This window comes from Pipra filicauda, unplaced genomic scaffold (assembly GCF_003945595.2).
Source record: "Pipra filicauda isolate LSUMZ 115617 unplaced genomic scaffold, ASM394559v2 scaffold52_size3558583_pilon, whole genome shotgun sequence".
Taxonomy (NCBI): Eukaryota; Metazoa; Chordata; class Aves; order Passeriformes; family Pipridae; genus Pipra; species Pipra filicauda.
The window spans coordinates 1,021,428-1,047,735 of record NW_024104676.1 but is presented as its reverse complement, the minus strand read 5'-3'; the positions used below and the strand labels follow the sequence as shown (position 1 = coordinate 1,047,735).

Here is a 26,308-nt window from a genome sequence, read left to right as displayed (position 1 = left end):
TAAAAAGCAAAAGGTTGTAAATATCAGAGAAGTAAATGTAGCATTTAACTCTGTATATAGAGTATTATGTTCTCCTCAGTAACTTTCAGGCTTTTTCACCACATTTATTCTGCAATGTCAAATACTTTCACATCTCTGTTTACACAGACTGCAATCTCTGATTTTTAAAGGCATTACCACAGCATACAAGAAAGAAACATAATATTAATCCATACTATTTATTTTATGGTAACAGAAAATTGATAGAATATCAAGTCAAATGGGCCTGCTTGACATTACAGAAAAACCAAGCAGCAAAACATTAGACCAAAGCTTCACCTCATGCTATTCACTCAAAACACCACCACCTGGAGCCAAGTGCATGGGAACATCCTGTATCATTTTCACATGAATAAAATTAGGTTTTGGCTAACATCACTTATGTTTCCACTTGGCCACTGTACCTCCTCAGCTTCCAAAAGGGCACAGTCAAGTGCTTCAGTAGCTTTGCATTGATTTGGGTTTTAGGCTTCATCTTTTAGTTATTTTAAGTCCGTAACAAAATGCATTTCCAGCCTGCCTCATGCTGGTGCTCCAAGGCAAGGCAGCAGCACCACTCCTGCTGCTGGGGAACACCAGCAGCATGCAAAAGGCCTTTTCAGCAGCAAAAATAAACTCAGCCAGCCATGGGCACAGCCCAAGTGTCATATCCCATCTTTTCTCTTAAAAAAAAAAAATGAAAAAAAAGGCTACCTAGTTAATTAGAATGAATTAACAGAAAGTATACACTGTCAAATTAACAATCGATTTTCACTGCTTTTTATTTTCCGAGTTTTACTTGAGGGACTATGTATCCATTTTGTCCTTTCAAAAAGTCTGCCTTTTTATTATGATTAAATGCTGAAACATAGCATATTTACAGCTAAATTTATTGTCATATTCAGTCTGGAATTGGCCATTTGGCTGATTAAGTTGTACCACACGAAGGCACCGTGACATGTACTATTAAGAAATGAGAAATGGCAGATGGGCATTTCCAAAGAACCGTCAGCTTTGCAAATGGTAATGCTACAGCTGAATATCATCCGCTAAAAATGGTTATCAAAGGTGAGGATCCAGGCTTAACATTCACCCTGAACATGTTGGAGCATTTTCTCCCACTCTGGGAAGAAGTTTGCCATTTCCAGCAATACACTACTTCATAAAATAAATTTAATAATAGCATTGGCCATGATGTTTCTCTCAATTTGAACCTTCTTTTGCCTTGGTGTGCCCAATCTACTGCTTTTCATTTGGCTCTGGATGGTCAGAAGAAAAGCGGAACATGCACGTGTAGCCGAGACTACACCTAGACTGAAACTTAAAGGACTTCTAAATGGAATTTAAATTAACTCAAATATTAATGAAAATTTAATTAAAAATTATCAAAATAATCTTTCCAGGTCAGAGTAATAATTTTAGGATGATGCTTGATATGAATGGAGTACAGTGATGCAGTAGTCTGCAACTCCAGGTCTGTGGAGGATCCTTTTCCAAGTCCAGTGTCCCTCAAGTTGTTTCACAGGGCACTACACCACTGTGTTTCCTCTAGAGTCTTTTTGCTTCTTTTCTGCCTTTCTCTGACTCCCCGTTCAATGAGCTCCAGGTGGCTTCTCATGGCAAGGCCACCTTCAGGAAGTGACTGCCATACAAATTCCCTTTAGCAAGTGGAAAAGGATGTAGTGCTTCACTGAAACAAGCAAATAGGGAAGAAGGTCTTGTACCCCAGTTAAATATAAATTTGAATGGAGAAGCATTTAAAATGTGAAGTCCTTTGCCTCTGTGACATGCCCCTCTATTTGCATAAGGACTGCCACAGTTCAATCTGCAAAGGCAAGTTACAGATCAAACAGTCCTCCAACCAGATGTTTGAGGAGAACTATCTGTTTTCTTGAGGCAAAAGGAAAGAAAGAAGAAAACACAGTGATTCACCTACACAAAGTTTGGGATCAAAACTTAAAAGTCAACCTCCTAGGTCTGAGGGACAACCTAAACCAGAAAACATTGTTGTTCTAGTCACTGATCTATAGGACAACAGAAGAACTCGTTTGTGACCAAAAGCTATCACTGCCACATGGCAACAGTGCTCGCGAATTGATTTTCACAGTTTCACGCTCTTCTGTAATTCTATTAAAAGTGCTTAGCCCTGAAGAGGAGACTTCCAAACTGTGCTTTACTATACTTAAAACAGTACTGCTGAATGCTACTAAATGTAACATATTTAGATAGCAAACTCTTAGAGACTAAGGTTATATCTTTTTCCATGTGTTTTTGCTGAGAATACTATCTGTAGTCCAAAATTTGCACACCCTAAATAAAATATCTAAGGAATACAATGTAATGTGATCTGTTACTATCTGTGTATTGAGTAAAGGGCATTGCAAAAAGCAATCTTGTCTCTCCCAAGAACTGAGAGGCAGTCAGAGTTATCTGTGAGTGACATAGTAACCTTGAAAATCCATAAAATAAGAATGCAATTGTTAAGAAAATTGCAGAGATTCTAGTAAGGCCACACCAGCTTCATGAGGCAGATGACAACGAAACTGGAACGGAGAGTGGGGAGGATGCTCTGCTACATATTCAAGTTGCATTTTTTAAATGAAATGTTTATCTGTACTCAAAAATCATGCAAATAATGATAGCAGCAATGTGGGAGACCTGTATTAATGTATAAATGAGTTTTCAACTGCTTTCAATATTAATTACATTATATGCTTAATAGAAGACATTTCAAACCTGTTTTACTATTTTACATTGAGCCTCAATTATAATTCTGAGGAAGAAGGCTACTTTCAGCAGCAGATATACCAGTTATATATTTGATGCTAAGTAAATTTTACACAGTTTTATTCATAATAAAGAAAACAACCTCAAGGGGTGGTTACTTTAGCTTTGTCCTATTTTTCATTATTCTTAAAAATTACCTTTTAAATATGCTCACTGTCTAAGAGTGGTAAAAGTGTTTCTTAAAATACTTGCATACTGTAAAATGGAAGAGTAGATGCAGTATTTCTGTAACATCAAAATATTTCTATACAAGTTGCACAGACATAGAAACATATGTCACACACCCCAAAAATAAGATGTCTAAAGAAGGCCAGGCTATAAGGAGTGCAATAGCGTAATGCTCCAGCAAAAAGAGAGTTAATACTTTAAACACCCACGTCTCTTAATCTATCCTTTATCAATTATTCCAAGAGCTCAACAGAATCTACTTAAACACTGAGATGATAGAGTAGTACAGGTGGGTTACTAACTTTAAAACTGTACATTTATTATCCAGGGAACCAGCAATAACAGAATCACAGAAAAGAAAGACTGGGAGTGCTCTCATGAAGTCCATTCCCCTGCCCCGGGGCAAAATCAACTATACATAAACTACTCCTGACAGATATTTGTCTAACTTGTTCTTAAAAACCTTCAGTGACGGAGACTTTGCAACCTCCCTAGGCAATCGGCTGCAGTCCTTAACTATCCTTACCATTAGAAAGATTTTCCTAATGTCTAACCTCAATCTCTCCACTACAGTAAGCTTAACTGTTACTTCATGCTCTATCCCCAGCAGAACTGGAAAACAGTTTCTATTACTTTCCTCTTTACATGAAATTTCCATATATTTTTAAATGGTTATCACATCTTCCTTTGCTCTTCCATTCTCTAAATGAATAATAGCCAACTAGGTCATATGCAATCTGCTGGAGCAATTTATCTAGTCTCTCATGTAATCCCTTCAAGGAGCCTCCCTATTCTGGCACTACCACCCCCATGGCAGAGACATCTCCACCCAAAATGCCAGCAGTTAAGCAAAACAAGATGCAGAAAGAGAAGCCAAACTGAATGGTAGGCTCTTAGATTGCCTTCCTGCAAAGAAAGGTTGCACACAAACCACCAGAAAAGACACGGAGTCCAGAAAGGTATTCCCCCTAGAGAAGGGTAGATGAGGAGAGGAAGGGTTGAGCCCAGAAAAGAGGGGAAGAGGCTTTTACACAACATGGAATCAGGTTGCAGTGAGTTGGTCTGGAAGTGGGAGAGGTCTGAAAACAAAATAAGGTGAAGGAAAGAAGTGACAAGCAAGAAGATTACCAGAAGGGTAGGGAATCTGGAACAGAAGTGAAACCAGATGTCCAAACAGGGAGGAATGGAGGAGTCCCATAACAGAGAGAGGGGGGGTGGGCCCTGATGGGAGAAGAGGCGAAGAGAGGCTGGGACACCAAGAAACACAGGACAAGAAATGCAACAGAAGTCCTGAGTGCTGGGGGATACAGCACAGAGGTGGAGGACTGGAGAAACTCCACCAAGCAGTATTTCTATGAGCATGAGGATCTCCAAACAGATGAGTTCTGTTTCTCTGCTAAAGCAGGGCCTGGGAGAGTATCAGCCAAGCTGAGGAATTGCTCCTTGGGAGTAACTTGGTCTCTCTGGATACAGCCCAAGGTCAAGCTTTGGTGACAATGACCTTGAGACATTATGGAATGATCTGAGGGTGCCATCCCTTCCACAGGGAAAGGTATGAGGGAGAAGATATGCAGCTATGGCAGAATGGGATCAGAAGATGACAGGAAAAGTCAGTGCTAGACTGAAGGGCAGGGGCCCACTGCACAGAGCAACCTCGTACTATTTATTCTGCTTTCCACAGTGCCACAGCTAATAATCCCTCTAGCAGTGCTGAGGGTCACAAGGCAGGGCACAAGGCACATGCCTTCAGTCAGCCCAGGTCTGACAGAGCTTGGGCTGAGACGGAGTTAATAAAATCTTGATGAGCCTAAACTGACCTCACAAGGTCAGGAGGCTTCATACATCGATTCCTAATCCGTCACATAGTGTTCTCCTTATCCTTTGATAATCCTGTATGTCCCTGTGCCACGCAGTCCCCAGTGATGGAGAGCTGATTTCAGAATCACATTGTTATCCTAAACCAGCACTCAAAACACTACTGAAGATAAGTGGCTGATTTACAAACAGACCGTGGCTATCCAGAATCCCCACCACTGCTATGGCACTGAGAGTGGCCAAGGCAGAAGGTGTAGAACTTCATGGCAATTAAGAAGAGTGCAAGCAAGGAGGTCCTTCTGACTATCACTCCAAAGCACTGCTGTATCACAGTCGCACCTTGTCATGTAGCTCAGTGCATCAGACACGTGTCCTGACACAAATCTGCACTGCTTCTGGAAAGCTAGGAAAAACACCTGCAGAAAGTTTGAGAGTTACTGCTCTAGTAACTTTCTTCAATTCTCAAGGCTCATGTCTTCCAAACCTATGGCCATTCATTCTGCTCTTCTCTGGATGCTTCCAACGGGCCCCAAGAGTGCTGTTCAGAACAGAAATAGTACACCAGCCACACAAATGGCAAGCAGAGTGGAAAATTGTTTTGCATACAGACTCCTGTCCATATATTCTAGCATAACATTCATGGCATAGTATTGTTGATTCATAGCCACTTTCAGAACTCTTGCAACTGCCCATCTGTTTTCCGCAGACCTGGTGTCTCACCAGTTACTCTACATTTTGATTTGCACAGTTGATTATTCCTGCCCAACCACAACTCAGAACTTGTCCTTGATGAACTGCATCATATTTATTTTAGATAAATTCTTCAATATATTACATTATTTTGAAGTCTAATCCTGTGCTCAGAGGGTTTACATCCTCTCCCTGGTTGGTGTCATCTGGAAATTTTGCATGCAGATTCTATCATCTATCATTAATTAAAATATTGAATATTTTCAGGCAATCTAGGGAAGAATCCCACTTGACAGATCCTTCTAGTTTGACTATGAATCACTAGAAATTATTCTGAGAACAGCTTTCCAGCCAACTGTGTACCCACCTTGTAGCCCATATTGCTACCTTGCTTATGAAAGTGCGAAAAGACTTTCAAAAATCCAGATATACTATTTTCTACTTACAGGAAAATTAGGCTCCACTGACAAGGTACCTTCTGGGAAAAAAAAAACAAACAAGCAAATTCATTTCTCATATTATTATCTACAGGCTATTTATTAAAAAAAAAAAAATCTGTTGACTATTTGATTCAAACCTTTTTCCCCAAAATTTCAGATAAGCTAGCTACTCCAAAGAGGACAGCAAAGGACCCAGAAATGTTCACATGTAGGTGCAGTGTGTGCCCTTTCACAGATTTTCGAACCTAAACTGTCCTCCAAATAATCTCCAGTGTAGCTACTAATTGCTCAGACATTGCTTCAGCTATTTCACCCTACACTGCAGAGATAATTTAATAAGCTCCAGCTTGTTCTAAAATACTTACTATCCTATCTCACTAGTTTATAACCTGTTCTTTTCCTGCTATAGTTGGAATTCTTACCTTTTTCAAGGTGGCAGTTATTTTCTTGCCACTTGATTACAGGTCACTCTTTTTGGCAAAGAATGATGCAAAACATTACATGAACTCTCGGTTTTCTCTGCACCATGAGATCATGAGTTTTGTCATTCCCTCTCAGCTAGTAGTCCAGAAACTCAGACTTCCTCTTATTACTACTTAAAACGTAGTACGTTTCTTTGTTACCATGCCCTTTATTAGTTGTAGTTTGCTCTGCGAGTTGGCCTACCTGATTTGGCCCTGGCATTTTTCTAATCTTCTTTTACACTCATCTCTAGTAGCATGTCTAATTTTCACTTTCTATATGAGTCCTCAATTTTCAGATCATACAATTTTGTCTCCTCTTACACTTTTTTACTGGGATACCTTTTATTTGTGCTTTTAATATTCTTTATTATGACTGGAAAAGAAAAAGTTAATTCCTTTAAAAATTGCCAGAATTTCCTAGGTTTGTTTCCCAAAAAACTTCACCTATTAGTTCTATGAGCTGAATGCAATCTATTTCCTTGCATACTATTCCTTTTATTCTCAAGTTCTCCCTTTTACCCTTCTGAAGAATGATAAGCTTGCCCTTTCATGATTGCTATCACTCAAATTGCCTTTTACCATCACAGGCTCAGCCATCTCTTTCCTAATCAAGCCTAGGAGCACTTCCCTTCCATTGCTTTTTCTACACTGGGTAATCCTGAACCTATTATACTTGCATGGCCTCCTGAATTTAGTATTTAGCCAGCAAAGTGAAAAGGTTCTAACCAAACGCTATCGTTAGGTAATACATGATAAAACGACTGGATGAGCCCATCTCTTGGGACAAGAGCCATCTGCAAAAAAGGGCAGCTTTGGCATCTGTGCCAGTAAAATGAGCATATAGACAGGATCAAAATATCTCCTAGCCATAACTGTAAGCCTTTCCAGGTCACAGCAATTAGCAAAGTGGAAAGGAGATTTATTAAATACTCCTAAGGTGGCTACACAGAGGCACTGTCATCCCAGGCTTCTTTTGCCAGCACTCTGGTCAGCTGTAAATTGAAATGATTACTCTGATTGTTGAAATAGTTGCTATCACTTAGCATGGCTAGATTCAGTGTTGACACCGCACAAGTTTCAGATATCAAAGCTTTTCTGTATAAATTAGCTCCCTTCAACATGTGGTCATGCCTCCTCTGCCGCTAGCAGCTATTATTCTCTCCTACAGCTGCATTCCAATAAAACAAAAGGAGCACTATAGCAAGGATCAGAGGAGCAACCATATGCACCTGCCACTGCATTTTTATCGCAACTCTAAAGTTAGCATAACACTGTCCAATGAATTTCTCTAAGAAATACATACCTAGCCACTGTTTATTGCTGAATACATCATATAAATCTAACCAGGAACAAGAAAGATCTCCAAAAAGCAAATATGGATATCAGTTTGATACAAGTTGGAACTTTTCTCCTCATATAAAGAAACTGTATTTCAACCTGTTTCCTTTACAAGTCTCCTGAATGTATGGTGCTATTTAATGTTTAAGAATTCTTTAGTATAGCTGCCAAGATTTTAATATGTATATTAACATCTTTACCTGAGGGCAATTGCAAAGGAATAACAAGAATTCCTTATGGGAGACCAAGCAACCTTCATGCTACTAAGTCTCCAGAATAGGTCCGAATCTGCTGGATTGTCACCACAATCTGACTATTCAGGGACCCTAGTTTCATCTCCATGAACTTTACGCAGCACTATTTTCCAGGTCTTTACCATCCACCAGCAGTCATGAGGTTACAAATCTTTCTGACACCTTGCTGCCCAAGCACCCTAGTCACAATGCCAACAACTCCTAACTTCTGGGAGCTAAGGGATAGCAAACATTGTGTCAGAAGAGCGCAAAGCTGGAGAGAAAATAATCTGATATTGCAAGGGTGCTAGAAATAATAGGGTTTTCAGCAAAGCAGACAGCCAGGGTAAGGAAGAGAACAGATATCCACACAGTAGGAATTTCGGTACAGAGCAAAGGAGTGACAAAAACTCTTAGGAATGAGCTGAGGGCTCTGAGGGCAGAGAGCAGCAAAGACAAACAGAACCAGAATGGCAGTGGGCAGCTTGAGGAGTGTGCTGCTAGCTAGACAGAGGTAGGAGGGCCCTGAAGTGATCCCAGACTTCACATGTCCCATCAGCACTGGAGCACATGTGGAAAAAAGCTTCCTGCTTCCTCTCCTTCAGGACACATCTCACTGACACACACAGAAACCACGCTGTAAATCAAAGCAATGCAAAGCAACAGAGACAGTTCAGAACTGCACTACTGCTCCAAACCAATGTGCTGGTGTGCACAGCTGGACACAGAGTCGCACCCACTGCAGCCAGAAGGATGAGACCAGCCTCTGAGGGAGGATCTGCTTTGCGAGATAACAAAGTAGGAGCCTGCCCACATGGAAATAAAGAGTTTTGGGGGTCCTTCCTCGGGAGAGCTCCTAGAACAGCAAGCAGCCCAAGACAGAAAATGATCTTCCCATACATACAACCCAGAATCTAAAAAACTTCTTCTAAAGGCAAAAATTTTAAATTAGAAAAAAAAAATGTCTTGCACATCACTAATTTTCACTGTGGTACTAATCCAGTATCTAGACCTACTAAAACAAGTTGATCCAGTTGATTTTCTATGCATTTCTCCCAGCATCTCAGCTGGCCAGCAGACGTGGAAGTAAAGCAGCAGAATCTTCTGATCCTCTTCTCCTCCTCCCACATCTCAAATCAGAAACCATCTCAAACTGTTAAAGCACTGAATGAACTCCAGTAGACTTTACACTAGAGGGAGCTTTCCTCAGAAGGACACATCACCTTGGCATCCTCTTTCTCATTACATTATTTTCAATACATCTACAGGGAAATACACCAGATTCAGTTGAAATAGTTATCATTTGAACCCTCCAGTTTTGCCAGTTCAAGCATTGCAGTAGGTCAATGGTGTGGGGCAGGAGGGAGTACAAGGACAGGGTACCTGGTAAGTTCTGCCCAGAGATGTGTTCTGGCTGACAAGATAAAGCTCAGCACTGACATGTTACTGAGAAGCCTCCGGATATGAACCATGTCCATCCTGCAGCCCCACCAAACTCCCGTGTTGAGCTCAAGAGCAACTTTATAGATTACATTTTATATTGACTCAAGAGACCACTCAGAGTTAAGCTGTTAATGAGTACTTTAATGAGGAAAGCTGAGTTAAACCTTCCCTAAGGCTTGTGGCCATCCATTTCAGAAGGCTGAAACCTAGATAACTGTGTTCCTCACCGCTAATACAAATGTTGAACTGGTCTTCAAGTGAATTGTTTTAAAATATTATTTAAACCGAAAGTACTACAAGATGTTAGCAACAGTCAGGACTTATTCAATTTATTTTCTGAACTCCAGTATACTGTCCCAAAACTGTAAGCTGAACTAGAACAGAAATCCTTACCTGTGAAAGCATTTGTGGCCTGAAAACCAGCTTCCTGCATACTGCTCTCCCAGCGAAGCTTGAGATTCCCGTCTCAACCTGTCCTTACTGGAGACAACTGCTGAGCTTGTTGCTGTCAAGTCACTTCCATCTTAGCTCGTCAGAGTCCATTTCTCTTTCCATTTCCATATTTGGCACCATCCAGTTACCACCTGATCCCAGGTCTTTCGATCTGTACACAGAAGGGATCTGCACTGAACCTAAATAGGAAGCGTTGGACAGTTCCATCAACCAGCCAGCCAGAGGATCTGTGCCATGATGAATGTGAAAATGAAGCAAATTGCCTCTCAAGACTTTCTTTCTCTTTTACAATTAAGTTCTTATCCTGTGTTCATCCAGCAACATTTTTTCAGGTCTCGGCCAATGGTGATGTTCAATTGTCTCTCCTCTCTTGTGCTCCTCTCCCCTCAGGCACACTCACTGAGAAATTAAAAAAGAAGAGATTATGTTTCCTGATGACCTGTAGCAACACTAAAATTAACAGACTCCAGGGAACAAAAACCCAAAATACATTATCAGGGATTGATTGTACACATTAAAGGAGATCTTCAGAAGGCAAATCTTGCGATTTTGCTGAGATGCAAAGTGTGACCACACAGCTCTTTGAAGTGCAAAGAGGAACAGTGCTGAGGGTGTCATATGCATCTCTGAGAACATGATATGATTTACATTTCAAAAGCCATATTTAGCAGAGATGGGGGCAGCAATACAATAACAAAATTGCAGTTAAAAGGGAAAAGGAAAAATACTAAAGGCTCTCAAGTCTAGTCTATTCAAAATCTCAGTGAAATTATTAGCATTTCATGGAGCTGCTTCCCTCCTTTTCTGGAGCAGGAAAAAAGAATGCTGTGTGTCAACACTATATATGCCGTTCTTACAGTCTTCTGTGGTTAAAAACCTTTGTCTGTCTTGCTGTGGTTTATCAAACTTTTTATGTCTTGCTGGTGCTTATCTATTTAAAATCTCAGTTGTAAAACAGATGACGCAATTCAGATGCCTTCAGACATTTGGTAAGGCTAAAAACACCCACAGGCTACACAACAGAAAGGTGGTTACGTTTTTCTTGATACTGCTGCTTCTGCACAGCATGGATACCTGCAGCTCACTGAAACCTACGGTTGTTCCACAACCAGTTTTTAAAAACCAGGATACAATTAGTCTCATGGGGTGAAGGCAAACAGCAGATAGGCACATGTTTAGGGAGAAAATTATTTTAGAAAACAAATAAGAAAGAAAAGAGGACTTGGAGGAGAACCCGCTCACTCCCCAGACATCCTGTTCCCTCACATAATGATGCCTGGCTCGCTATCTCCCAACTCAGTGGCACAGTCAGGTTGAAACTACATCTGTGATGATCTTATGACCTACTAATGGATTTTAGATAAAAGTCCAGCCAGGGCTTGCAGTGCCGGATTGGACTCAAGGTCCCCCAGCTGGAACAGCCCACATCAGAGTATGCCAGTGTCACTGCCAGTCCCAGCACCCGCTGCTTCAGAGAACAGTGCAAGACGCAGCTCAGCGGGCAGGTGTGAATAACCCACCACTTGCTACCCAGCCACTTCACCCTTTACCCTGACCTGCAAGATCTAGAGACTATCTTATACCCGAAGCTAAGTCTGAATATCCCAGATGGTCCATAACTGCAGAGAGGATTCGCATGCTCCTTGGGGTACAGTCAGCCGGCCCTCAAGGGCTTCATTAGGAATCTGCCTTTGGGGGAAAAAAGGATCTCTTCTCAAGTGTGCCACTGAAGCCAAGTGAGCCTGACACCTGATGAATGTCATTTTCCTCGGAACACCGTGAATGAAAGCTAGCTGCTATCAAAGACGAATCTTAATGATGTTGCTGCCTTTTTTTTCTCCTCAAATTTTGTTATGCCAGTATTACTGAAGAACACGCGTTTTTGTCTCAAAACACAGCACAGGAATGACTGATTAGTTACTTGTATTCAAATCTAGCAATTTGCATTCAAATCAAATGAGGTTACAGAACAGATTTAAGATGTTTTCCCAATTTCTTACCCAAACATCTCAACCTAATAGAGAAGAAAGTGGAAATTAAGAAGGAGAAAATAAAAAAAAAAAGCCTTTACATGTAGTATCTTCTATCAAAAAAAAAACTGCAAAAAAATTTTAGAATACTGCTTAAAATGCCATTATTCCTGAATGTTATGTAGGTCCTTGAGATGCTTTTTCAACCCTTTGAAGTGCTGTATGCAACTAATAACCATTTCATATGAGGTTATTTTATTCTAAAATACATACAATTGAGCAAGTATAATAAACATACACAGCAGCACATATTTCTTTTGAGTCTTAACATTGTGCTAACTGTTCTGTAATGACTACAGATGGATGCTGCACTCATTTCCCAAGCTTTTCTCTAGAGGCCCGAGTTTCTTCTATATTTATAAGAGCAGGTCGATATTTGCATTCACATTTCCAGTCTTGTAACTTCTGATTTTGGTTTACAAATCCACAATTTTGATGCCTTCTATTTTCAACATTATCATCTCCCCATCTTAGAGATGCTCACAAGACGTGCACTAACACCTTAGCATCCAGGGAAATTCTCCTATTGTTACACCTCTGCAGTAGATATAATAAATCCTGATTCTTAGAAGAGTAAAATATTTCCTGAAAATTAACATTTTATTAAAAGAATAATTATTTTCCACATCTTCAACTGTTCTGCTGAACTAGTTAAGAACCCAATAGTGCTGAAGAAACTCTATGACACTTATTTCAGTAACCACTGCTTCTTCAGACAGAAAGATGTAATTTTAATAACATTACAGGACACAGAAACACTTACAGAGTTCATTCAGACCTGAACATTTAAAAGATAGTGCACTGCATCAGGTTTAAGTCCTCCCTTAAGGACTCAAGTGAAATTAGATACTGATATCTCTTGATTGCCCTAAGTGATCATTTTCTATCACTGCAAAAGCACTCTTCTCCTCTGGCAGATAATGAACTCAGAGGTGGCTGGCAGGATGTAAGGAACTGGAGCTTGTTGGGCCTCATCACAACTCAAAACCAAGTTCAGTACTTATAAAAAAATTCATATTTACAGCCATGTAGGCTATTTAATGATAATTTTCATTATGCAGACTTTAATCAGTCCCATTTGCACAACAATTTCAAGTTTCTCAGATTACAAATGCATTCAGACGACAAAGTAGCCCAGCCCATACCACAGCAAATCAGGAAAACAGCAAATTCAGCATGTAGAGCTATGACCTTTCTATTGTACTTCACATTATGCAGAAATTTTCCATTAAAGCTGAGCTTATGTTTAAAGGGAGGAAGTTTGTGTTTGTTTCCTAACAGACTGGCATGTTTGTATGCACGGAATGGGTCAGGACCTCTGCTGACACATTTCAGTGTGGCTCAGCCAGCTCCAGTGAAGTTATGTGTTTATCCTTTTATACTAGCGTGGTGCAAAAATGCTAAACCAACTTGCTTAAAGGGTCGAAAAGTGAAAATGTGTATCTGAAAAAGAGAGCAGAAAATAAACAGTACTGGTAGAACTATAATAAGGTGTGATCTTTGATATCACTTTTATTTTTCACAACCTGCAGAGAACCCAGTGAGAACACATCCCATTATACTGATTAGATGGCAAGACAAAATGAGGACTAGAAAGACCAGAGATTTTCACTTTGCTCCATCTGTTGCCTCCTTTCCAATTGCAACAGGAACTCTGCTTCCACTTCTGCTTTTATTCATCCACTGCAGTGTTATATGAGTCTCAGAAGCAAACCAAAGCAAGTCATTGTGTTGTATCAATATGTAGTTGTGCTATAAAGATTTTCAGCTATTATGCACTTACATGATGGAATACCTAGAGAAAAATCAAATCCATTTGTTTTCATCCTCTCCACTTTTCTCAGATTTGGTCCTGGGAAAGACACCAGCATCTGAACCTCACATAAATTGCAAACAGCAAATATTTTGACTATTTAACACCTTATGTGACCATACTCTCATGGTATATTTAGCTAGTAAACCTGTTATTTCTCTTTTCTAAACATATGAAGATGCAGCATTAATAAAGGGTCACTGTAAAAAAGAATCTGAGAGAGCAAAGTAAGCAAAGAGTACAATTAAATCCTGTGTTAATATCTGCATTTTATGAAGTATTGTGCAATCATCAGCCAGGACCAAGCCTGGAGGAACTTGTACTGAAAGAAGAAGTGAAATACTGCTTTTTCCAATAGTGATATTTCTGTAATGCCTTGAAAAACTCAAAAGCACTGGCTGACATGCAAATGCTACAGACTGGGGGTTTTTCCATTTCCTTTCTCTATATACAGTCTGTTTCTCTGGCCACATGCTTTTGGTTCTCACACAGGCATTAAGAACTCATCGGATGTGCTGCCAGAGGGGCTACAGCCATGGGAAGCATTCCCTGTGATAGCCCTTGGCATCCTTTAGGATGCTAAAGTACAGTATTTCACTAAGGTGTATAACACATTTCCTAACAGGACTACCTGTAGAGTAAGCCCACACATTAACATTTTTGAGAAAGTTACTGAACAGCTTGTGAGTAGTGGTTTAATTTCATTTAATCAAGGGAGGACTTGTGCTTGAATTTCTGGCTTTCAGGTGAAAGAAGTGTAAAAGGGGAGAGAGCTTGAGTTACCCTGCCCTGCTCTCACTGTGGTTGCTGCAGAAGGCAGGTGCCAACAAGGGCAGACCCCAGTGGGAGGTTGGATGCTACCGGCACCGACCCTCTCCATGGATGAAAGGAGGACAGAAGCAAGGCGGGTTGAGCTGGCAGCATGACTCCAGCTCAACGGGAGATTTAAGCATGTCTCCAAATTCAAGGAAATAAGTCATCTCATTGAAGCCCAGACAAGTACTGAACTATTCACATGCTTAAACACTTAGCTGAAGTAATGTCTATACTTCCTATATGTTAAGGCAGCATCGACTTGGATATATCTTTAAGGTATCTTTTCTGGCTGGAAAAACACTTGCAATATTTTGTTGTTACAAAACTGGGTTTTTAAAAATACATTTTAAAGTTTGCTAAAGCAATTTAAAATGTAGCACTTGTGCACACATATAGCTCACCTCTCCAACTCCTTTTGTACTTACCAAGTTTTCCAGGCCTTGGTTTTGCTTCTCATAGAGATTTTAAACTAGATATATTAATATCTACCAATCATACCTAATCTTTTTCAGTGGTAAGGCCTGCATTTTACTGTGTGATCCTTATTTATTTTATTTACTTCTATAATTTGTCTTTCTTCCAAGATAGCATTGCATTAGTGCTAAGTGAACCCTGGTTCTTGAGAAATCCATAACTCAAAGACCACTTAAAAAACTCAAGGTGACTTCCACAGGAGACCATACACAAATCAAACAGAAAAACAGATGTTCAAAATATGTTTATGTAATTGCATCTTTTTCACACACACATACTCACATATAATTTGTTTTTACTTTCTACCTTCAATGTTTGTACAGGTCAGTTGCGACTTTTCAAACAGCTGCTGTATTTCACTTTTTTGGTGCATTTCAGTGACATACAAAATGAGTTTGTATGTTAAGTTATATGTATTTATATTCCTAGAGATATTTTCAGATACTCTTAAGCTTGTTTAGGAATAGTGTCCAAGCTTCTTCTTATTTCATTTTTGTTACAGCACTCCCCGAATTGGGGCAAACAGAGGACAACCAAAGTGAGGTGTAGTCTTTCTGCATTAGCTGAAGCAGGAAACTGGTCTTGAAAAGAGGGCATACAGCCAAACCCCAGCAGCGTTTTTTCTAGCCTGTTAAGAAAATGTTCTATAAAGCAAAATATATCCCCAATGCCAGCACCCACTGCAAAAGACACTACAGACAAGGTCCAGTTTAAAAGAAAGATGATGAATGTTTTGGTACGGACACTTCTTCTCCTCCTCTTCCTCCGGTTTATTTCTTTTTGGAATGAAGCAACAAACTGAACTGATGAAAAAAAAAATTGATCTGTTTAGTAGCTCCATGACAAAGTGAATAGCCTCTAGTAATCAGATAGCAAGGTATATTTTTCACATGAAAAAAATCCTATAAATAACTGATAACACAAAGGAGAATGACACATTTCCTTCCATTAATCTTGTTAAGTGAAATAATTAATTTGGGTCCTCTATTTTCTATCTCGGCAAACAAACTAAAGAGCCATACATTTTACTATGGCTGTGCTGGTAGAATGCAGTAAAATCCCAGTGGAAAACTTAGTACTAAGATCTTTGTGACAAGCTACTGGATTTGGATGAGATAATTATTGGGAGAAGTTGTGCAAGCTGTGTTTCACAGTGCAAATAAGAAGATTGTATTGTTTATTTTTGGACCTTAATAAAACTATAATTACCAGAAGCTGTCAAGAGAAATCATTAATCATGTTGCTCTATGAACCTGACCAGTCAAAGAAAAACCTGAGCTCTGAATTTTATTTGCCAAAATAACAACAAGGTAGTAAGAGCAGAATCCAGTCTCAGCATTTTTGCAGAGGAACAAAGGGTTAATATTTGAATTTGCAGATGGCTGGTAATAGCAAAAATTACGCTAAACAGATTGAAAAAAATTTGACAAGTTTTTGACTGGTGTTTCTGTGACTTGTATGAGAAATGAGCAGTTGCCAGAAACCACGGGTATTCTGCATATCTCAAGACTTCAAGTATCCAACATCCAGCTACACTCCAAAGGGTATTTAGCAACCCTGCACACCACTGGAAAATCTGTGGTTGTGAGTCACAGCTGCAGAACATGACCACCCTGACAAGCAGCAGTAGGATAGGGAAGTTACTCATTTAACTCTGCTGTGCCATGTAGGATGTGTGAGCAAGGAGGTAACACCTTAGAAGAACACAACATGGCCACTGCCGATTTGCGGTTAGACCATTATCAGTGTGGAGCCATGCATAAGATGAAAGATACAGTTCTCTCCTTCTCCACTCCCACAGAAACCCACTGCCGCTTCAACAAAACGTTTGTTCTGGCTCCCTTTCACCTCATCCTGAGAACCCACTACACAGACATAATCACTGTATATTGTTTACAAGTTCTCTGCTTCTCAAGTGTGCATCACACAATTCCTAACTTTCCATCAGCCAGTGCAAGCTGCCCAAGCTCTTTATTTAGGTTCATAGGTGTAACAGGAGCACACGGTTATTGCCATCACCACCGACACACCTTGCATAAGAAAAGCAAATGGGCAGTGCTTCTCTCCTGCAGCAATTATGACATATGTTAAATATACCCATCATCCCTAGCAGATCCAGTGGCAGCCTTCCACTTTCCACTGACAGCATCTTCTGGGCGAGGGCATCACATCCATCATAGAAAGGGTGCACAGATGATACCAACCTCTCCCACTGCATTGGTTAGAGCAGCCAAAACTACTATTACACACAATAAAGATACAAACACACATACCTACTCTGTTCATAAAAAGCAGACTGTGGATCTAGCCAAGCTGCACTTTGTTTCTCAAGGTAGAAACATCTGTACTCTGATTGTTCTGGAAAGAAAATGCAGAAGACATTATCTCTCATGTGAAAATCTCGAGCAGCTTATGGACATGGAATGGCACAGTCCTCCCACAGTATTGTAGGCTGTGGAAGTAAACATATATGGCAATCTGAAAATTCAGAGATTAATAGAAGGAGTTATTCAACATTACTCCAATTTCTGTCAAAACGTTTGGTATGAATGAAAAAGCACAACACAATGCTCCTTTTTACAGATGCAAAATGCAGAAGAGAACAGTGCTAAGTGCAGTGAAAAATGAACTGATGCTGAAGAGCCACTCAAGGGGCATGGAAGCTGCTGAAGAACAAAACTGCTGTCTTGGAGAATATAACTACTCCTTGTACAGCACTTGGGTTTGCTGCATACACCTCTGGGAAGTGAGCATGCTCAGCCACTCTCAAGAAGGATATAGCATCCTATGCACTTGGGCCCTCTTCTGCTAAAGAGTAAAACATGAATTATACAATTGAATTAGCATAAAGTCCCACCATATTATTTGAAGAACCACTGATAAGAGTTTTCTAACTTTCTCGAAGGCTGAATCAGTCACCTGCTGTGAACTGTTCAGGAGGGCAAGGACCATAAGAGAAAAGTCCACTAGTATTTTATACACATTACTAAACAAAGCTAGTTCTGGTTTCCTGTGAATCAAGCCATGCCACAGAATTTCATGTGGTTTATTGACAGTGTCTCAGGAGCCAACATCATCTGCGTGCTGCACGAAGAAACACGAATGAACATTATCCAGACAAGCAATACTCAATTTGAAGAAAATGTTGACAGCACTGAGCACATCAGCTGCAGGGTGTTCCCAGCACTATTGGGAGACACTGGAGACATTGGCATTCTGCAACATAACTGCAGTCTGTGCAAGTCAGTGTATGCCTCTTCTAACCTAAAGAAGGTGTGCAGAAACTATTTAAGACTGCACAAATCTGTTTCACTTTTAGTATAGCAGAAAACTTGAAAAGATGTGTGACTATATCCAGAAAGGACCCTTGTTATAACAAGTACCTTAAATTTCTCCTATAAGAACTGCACCAGATTTTAGATGACTGAAAAATCCTGAGGTTTGCTGATTCATACTCTACCAGTTTCGATTTTCACACTAAACTACAATCTACGTGAAGCAAAAAGAGTTTTAACCTCCTGTTTGCATCTGTTAAGACCAGGTCTCCATTTTGACGAGTATCTTAAAAACCCGATAAATTTAAATAGCATCTCCATCATGCTGAGCTCTGAACTCAATTAAACAATCCAGAGACCCAAACCATTGCTTCAACATCGTCTCCACATGCTCTGCTTTCCAGAGCATCTACTTGAATGTTATCCTCTGAATGACACTAGATAACTGGATTAATATGTCTCAGAAGCCATATTCAAGCAAAACTTTATCCTATGTCCATGGTGGTTTTGCCCATGCCAGACCAAGGAAAATGAACTCTGCTTTATTACTAAATAATCTAGACAACACTGAAGAAAGTGCTCCTTCTGCATTTACATGTGTGCACTTCTAAGACCACAGTCAGTGGGGCATAAATAATTGCCACAGCAAATCTTAGTTACAACTAACAACACAATTTTACTCCAACTTTCAACACGGAAATGAGGAAAGGAATAAAATAATGGGTTAACGTTTCTTGTATTTTTCTTGGACTTGGTACATTGGACTTCATATTTCTTGGCATGTTATTTGATCTCTCCAGGTTTCCCATCCTGTCAGTAAAGTGCATATAACTTCTACCTGTGGATTAAGGAGCTATAAAATGCTTAGGGAACAGAGGTGTTGCTGGTAAAACAGTAAATGCTAAAGTAGAGTTTGGATTAATTTGTTCTTGAGAGAGTATATCATTATGCAAATCCAAACCAACTCTATTAGCACCATAAAATCATGCCAAAGAAACTCTTTTAACTAAGTAACAGGTCAATGATTCTTTATTTTCAGGTAATACCAACAATACATACTCTGCTTTAAGCCTGGCCTTCTTCAAAAAATCTGTTGGAAAACCACTGACAGAACACAAAAATTCACAGGGAGAGCACAGCTGGAAAGCAGTATCCTGAGGTGACAGGCTAAATCTCATGTCCCAGGGAACTACACAGGTCATTCTCTACAAAACTCTCATTATTCAACATAGAAAAAGCAAAGAGGCTATTTTTTCTTGTGCTTGGAGGACAGCTTTTTACATAAACAAACTGCATAAAGGCATGGGAAGTACTGCTGTTATCAGTTAAATCTGTGAAATTCCCTAAACTGAGAAGTTCTTGCTTAGCATAAATGTAAGAGAATTTCAACTCGCTCACTTCAACTGTAATTCTAAGAACACCATGTGTGTGTTTGCGTAACCTAATGCCTTACCTAATTTTTTAACAATGTTTTTTAATAACAGATATATTTTAATATACCCTTGTATTTTAAAACCATTCTTGCTGTGCTCATACACAATGTCTGCATGCAACTGAGGTATGGAACTGCATGGAACCGAAGTCTGTCAGCAACACAACACTGACAGCACCTTCTTGAATAATGGGAGGGGGTTGACTAAACAAGTCAAAAATTGGTATTTTTATCAAAGAAAATTGGGCTGGTTTGTTTTTTTCAAGAAAACATCCCATTCAACTGTTCTCTTCTCATACTATCTATGTATTGAGGGAAATCTGACCTCTCTGGCTTTGTGTTTCACAATATCCTTTTAAGTACAAACCCCATAGTTTACTTTCAAATATCCATAAGATTACTGTGTGGTATTTCAAGCCTACGTGTCAGTCTTCTCCTCCGCCACAACTCTCTGCAATAAACACAGATTCCTATAGGAAGGGCCTACACAGTTGTAATTTATAAATAATTATGAACTGTAATTAAAGCTTCACAGCCACAAACGGAAACACTGCAATCTCATATTAGAAGAAAATAATGATCTTTGCAGATGAACAATCTTCCTTGTTCAGCCAGAGTTGCAGCTTTGTATTTTCCAACTGTTAACCTATCATCAGTCTTACTATAAAAAAAAGACTACTTTTTGCCTTTTTTTCCTTTTAAAACAAGTGGAAAATATAATGACAGTCTGACTTTGTCCCTTTGATAATTAAGCTTCCAATATCATGGAATGTTCTCTAACAGGAGCATCTGCATGCTGCATTGCAGCCCTACAGCTAAGAAAGTATTGGACTTATTAATAAAATAGAATAAAAACCCAAACATCTGGGCATGAAAGATTCACGGAAAGGGAGAAAACGTTTTCCTTTCAAAATATTCCAGAGACAGCAAATCTCATCCAAATAAAATGTAGTTTTTCTGTTGAGGAAGCAGCTGGAACCAATGATGCTGATGATTCTTATTGCACTATATCCTGCTGCAAGACACAAACCTATTTAGAGGAAACAGAGGGAAAAGCAGGAAAATCCCACCTGTAATAATCTACCACACAGTTAAAAGCTCCTGATAGTGCAACCCATTCCCATGCCCAAGGAACAGGCAGATGGGTGTACATAAGTTCTTTCTGCTAACAGCGCTGGCAGAAAAGGGCTTCATATCAACACTTCAAATACTGAAAAGAGAAAACAGGACAAAAATAAAACAAGAAACACTAAGATCCCAGAAGAGTTAAATAGCTAGAATTTTGGATCAACAATTTGAGCATCTTATATAACACAGTTCATCATATGGTACCCAGTCACTCATGCATCAAGAGCAGAAACTGGGTTAACTACGAAATTTCTCAGAAACAAACTGAAACCTTGATTTTAAAACACTTCTAAATGTGCCAAATACTTCAGTACACTGTTCAAAGTTAATTACCATCAAACTAAATATCTATGCTTCGCGTTCTTTTTAAATGCAAAATCCGTGGGGCTGTTGTATTCTGATCCTGCAAATGGCACTGTCTTTCTGTAAGGCTATGCAGTATTTCTTCATATCCCTGACCTAAGGGAACATGAAGGTGTCAGAAAACGTTTCTGAAGGAGGATGGTCATCCCAGAACCCACAGGTAAACTGGAATCTTCCGCTTGGCAATGACACGCAGACTTGACTGCACCATCCCACCTCCAGCTCAAAGGGATATATACACCATATCCCAGGGACCACTGCCTGCCCTCCTATCTTCTGGGACAGCAGACAAACATCGAGGGCTACTGTCACTGAGGGAACAACCCCAGAGGAACTGCACCAGGTCTGTCTGCCAATGGCAAATGGAAGAATTTTTTTCAGAGTCCCATTTTATGGAACGAATAAATTGCTCTCCAGTACATGCATAAGCTAGCAAGACTAATCCCGATTTACCTAGACATTTTTCTGACTCTTCTTACCTCTTTTAGCTTAACGCTTGTTGTCTGGGGTTTATTGGTGCTCTGTTTTTAAATAACATGTAAGAAAAAACAACTAAAACGACGCAAAAAATCTGTTCCCTAGCATGATGACAGAACTAAAACCAAACCTACTAACCCCGGCATGTTAATTCAGTACCCATTACAGATCTGTAACGGGCCATTTTCAATCACCTATCTTCACAGTTCTAAAACTCAAAGGTTTTGCCCCTGTTACATCATGTTATACATCAAAATACATGGATGAACCCCCTTTTTCTGTCTGTTGAGACTTCATGAGATGATGAAGCTCTACAATTATTTTAGAGTTAAAAAAAGGCTCTGGGTTTTTTATTAAAATCATACAGAATTCACAGGGAAAAAAATTATCAAATATGCATTTGCAGAGAGAACTATGTGGATTTTTAACAAATAACCAAACCAAATTTACATTGTGGCTAGAAGCAAACATGCCAGTTCAGAGGGTATTTTTTTAGTAACACTATCACTTCAGGAAACTATTAAAATAGCACAAACTTAAAAGCAGCATTGGCAAAAACTGAATGCAGTTCAACTCCAGTTTTCAACTGAATGCCTTTTTTGCACGCATATGCTTTGCCTTCCATATTCAGGCGCCAAACTGCACTTATAACAACTCTGAACTGACAATGCCAAATATTAATTGAAACACACAAGAGAAGTTGGGCAATGCAAGAGCATTTTATAGAGAAGTTGATAGTACTCACAGCTGGGATAAACCTCCACCCCTACAAGTGAGAAAGGGGTCTAGTTTCCTGATTTTATTTTAATCCTTCCTTCAAAAACGAGACAAAGCTGCTAAATTAAAAAAACAAATAACACTGGAAATATTTTCCTCATCTAAAAAATCTTTCTGTTCAAAGCCCATGAACAGTCTGCCACGTGGTGATATCAGGGGGGAAAAAAGTTATTTTCATCCTCTTAATGAATGAATACACATTCCTTGTCCCAATTCAGAGTAGCTTTCTTGCAGCCTCTTTATATGTCAGCAACATGCAAAAACCTCTCATCACTGCAAGAGCTACGCAAAGAGTTGCTGAAAATTGTCTGTGTATTGGTGTACAGAGTTGTGTGTAAATGTCTTTGTAAAAAGCCCTAGGCACACCATGTCTGCAATAAATGTTCTTTTAGGCCACTTCATGGCATCTGTGCAGACATTTTTCTGCTTAAAGAGAACACTAATTTACATTGAAAGAAAAAATAACCTCACAACAATACGATGCAGTCCTCGCCAAGTGGTTTTGCTGAGATCCATGAATGGAATAGAGGGAAAGCAGAGCTACAAAAATATCAGGAAATAAACACACAGCATTGAAATTAAAATCTGTTAGCAATACCTCACATCTAACTTTTAAAATTCAGACTGTTCTCTGTTATTCCGGGTAGCTGGATGAAAAATTCCCTACTTCACTGTTATACATGCTCTGTAGGAAAGCATGCACATGGAAGTTAAGGCTGGGTGGCTGAGGGGTGACAGCACGAGGTGGCCATCAGCCACTTGTCAAAAAACATTCGCTTATATTTGGTTTTGGGAAGGCAAAAAGATCGTCTGAAATGGAGGAGCATCACTGTCTCTATTTCCAACTGATTCTTGGCTCCTTGGATGAGCTCATCAATAAAACATCACCGCTTGTAACAGCCATGTGGTCCGTAGAGAACTATGTTAAGATTATGGATGTCACTAAAAAGGCATGGCCCTCAACTATTTTCCAAAAGTATTATGTAAACAAATGTATATATTTCTGCAACCAGCTGAATCACAGCAGCAGTAAACTTTTAGTTTTGTTTCCCTACCGAAGTTTTTAACTTCAAAACTTACTTACAATCTACAAAGTACACTATAACATAGCTGCAAAAAAAGCACACCTCTATAATGACAGTGAAACTGTAAAATGTAACTGCTGTACCTATTCCCCTTGGGAATGCTGCAGATGCTGGGCAAATGCCCTCTGCTCACATGATTAAAACAAACAAATCACTCACTGTGCTGAAACTTTATAAGCTCTTCTATTATCTTTTATAGTTTAATTTGAGCACTGAGAATATCTAGAGTGCTTTGCAGCACATCAATAAGAGACAATTTGCTTTATAAAGTTTATCATTATTACTGTACTGCCTGTGTCAGCTCATTGCAGTCAAGTGGGGGGGGGTTATTTTAAAAAATTTTCCTTAGACCAAGACTTGACTTTTTCAGTGAATGATAAAGGTGGTGATAGTTCTTGAGGTCTCTTTCACAGGACTGCTGCTATTTTCCATAGAGACCATTACTAATAAAACTGCTGAAAGAATCTTCTCTGAAGTCATGAAGCATCATAGGCTTGACTGTGCTACTATTTCCCTCACTACAAACAGGGGTCTCTGAAGTCTGAAGAGTGCTACTAGAAATTAAGAAAACAATACTGGAAGCAGCAGCTGGCAAACAAGGGAACTTTGCAACTTTTAAACAAACTCTAGTGTTTCATACAGTAGTCTGGCTACTTTATAGCTTACATCAATCTTTATCCTGTAACTAGAGCTAAATCTGATCTGGATTCAGCCATTTGCAGGGTTTGAAGACAGACATGAAAGAATACACACAGGCAGCAGAATCCAGACTGATACCAGCAGCTTTCACCGTCACCATAACAATCCCTTAGGGCACAATCCTATTCCTCCTCTGTAACAAAATCTCTGTGCTAGTGAATGTGCTAATACAGCTGTAACAGTATAAAGGTCCATAACTGGGATGGGTTGTTTTAGCCCCTGAGGCACTATCTTACCTGGAGTCAACTTCCACCTCAAGTTTCCTGAGGCTGATGGAGTTGCCTGTACTAGTGAGCCCTTCCTGGTCCCTAGTGCCCAGGTGGGAAACACAGGTGAGACCCAGTCCCTCACCCAACTCCACCTATTCCCACCAGGAAGGATCCATGGGGGGTATCATCAGTGGGGACCCGATGTACCTGGAGCCCAGCTCAAAGATGTCCATCTAGATGTGGAGCACAATCTGTAACACAGCACAAGGTCAAACCCTCAGATGATGATTACGGCTTTTCAGAAGCAACACTGCAATGCTTTTTTTTGCCTGCATTTTCCCAATGTATGATGCTGAGCATTGCTGGTGTGTTCATGCAGGATGCCCAACTGTTGGATCTGGGCCTAAATTTGTAAACAAACTATTTCAAGTGAATCAAGAACACAAAGTGTTTTTGAAATCATACTGACTGGCAACTCTCTTCCATGGTTTTTTTTCTTAGTGTATATTAATTGCGCTGCATCCCAACACATTACCCATGTTGGGTTTCTCCCAGAAGGGGTACAAGAAAGGATGGGAAGCACATGCAGGTTTGCTGGACCATCAAAGGCAAATAACATTTTTTTTTTCCTTAAACAGTGAAAAGAATTACTTAAACTTCCATTTCTTCATAAAACTTCTTTGAACAGAAGTTATTTACTCAATTAGTTCTAAAACCCAACTCCCTAAGCGAAAAAAATGATTGCTTAAGTATGTGGAATTAATATTCTCCACTTAGTTGCCAGAATATTAACTCATTTTTAAGTGTAGAAAGCCCTATAAAATATAACCATAAAATCTCACTCAAATCATTTTAGAGATAGGTAAATGCAAAGAAATTTTTCCTCTATTTCTACCCAGATCCTTGTATACTCAAGAGAATGCAGTCAATTGATTAAAACTAATTAAGAAATCGCGTTTTAACTTTTCTAACATGTGACTAAAAATAATACACACACATTCGAGAAGTAAAAAAAAGCTAAAAAGGTGGCCTTTCTAATTAGAGTCTGATAAGGCTTGTGAAATTTCTCCATTGGCTCTGATACCTTTGAACGGTGGAGTCACAACATTGTGACTGTATTGTGTTGACAAAAGCATGATAAAACATTTCTTATTTTGATCAAATTCTTGAAGACACAGTACAGAGAACATTATTAAGATTTTCAAATCAAGATCTTGATTTTCAAATCAAGATCATCATGGGGATGATCATGTCATCCCCAGTCTATTTGGGAATATGCACTAAGCTAATCAAGCTGACAGGTGTTGCAGCAGAATTCAAGACAACCCAAGTCCTGCTGTTACTGGAGTTCAGCAGTCCAGAAGCTCAGACCTCTTCATATTGATTTTGTCTTCCCAGTACTCCCCAGCACAGCACTTATTTTAAAGAATTTATGCTTTTCTCACAGTCCAGGATAAAAATGCCTTCGGAAATAAAATATGCATGTCTGATACTGCCTTTCCTCCTTATCCTCAGCACACAACCTCAGTCTTGGTTAACAATTCTCTTCAGACTCTGCTCTGACAGGAGAACCATGTACCCCTCAGGGGCTTTTAACAGAGTTCTTTATTGCATCAGTTAGATGTGGGTACACTTAGGTGAGACAAGGAACACTTTAATAGTATTTACTGGTAGCATTGGAAAGTTAGGAAGGAAAAAAACAAATTTCTGCAAAATTTCTAAACAAGAAAGGACCATAATCTTCTCAAGAAAAGTTTGCCAGAGTACCTCCTTTTCACTCATGAAAAATATGCCTTATATTAATCCCATTATTGTAAACTTTGGGGGCATTTTGACTAAAATAAAACACACTGGAATGTAGGCAACCAGCATGGAAAACTT

The 26,308-nt window shown here is 39.5% G+C and overlaps 1 protein-coding gene across 4 annotated transcripts in view; it reads right to left on the bottom strand.

Moving 5' to 3' along the window:
• Positions 1 to 26,308, bottom strand: part of LDLRAD4 (low density lipoprotein receptor class A domain containing 4) — a 279,863-nt gene that overhangs the window by 164,377 nt on the left and 89,178 nt on the right. For 3 of the 4 annotated variants that reach the window (XM_027742939.2, XM_027742938.2, XM_039387087.1), the window contains exon 3: positions 9,790 to 10,248. In XM_027742939.2, the coding sequence (XP_027598740.1) occupies positions 9,790 to 9,829 (40 nt within the window). In that variant the 5' untranslated portion in view covers positions 9,830 to 10,248. Of the gene's footprint in view, positions 1 to 9,789; positions 10,249 to 17,255; positions 17,341 to 26,308 lie in introns of those variants that run through there. The other variant, XM_039387088.1, reaches the window with a different exon arrangement.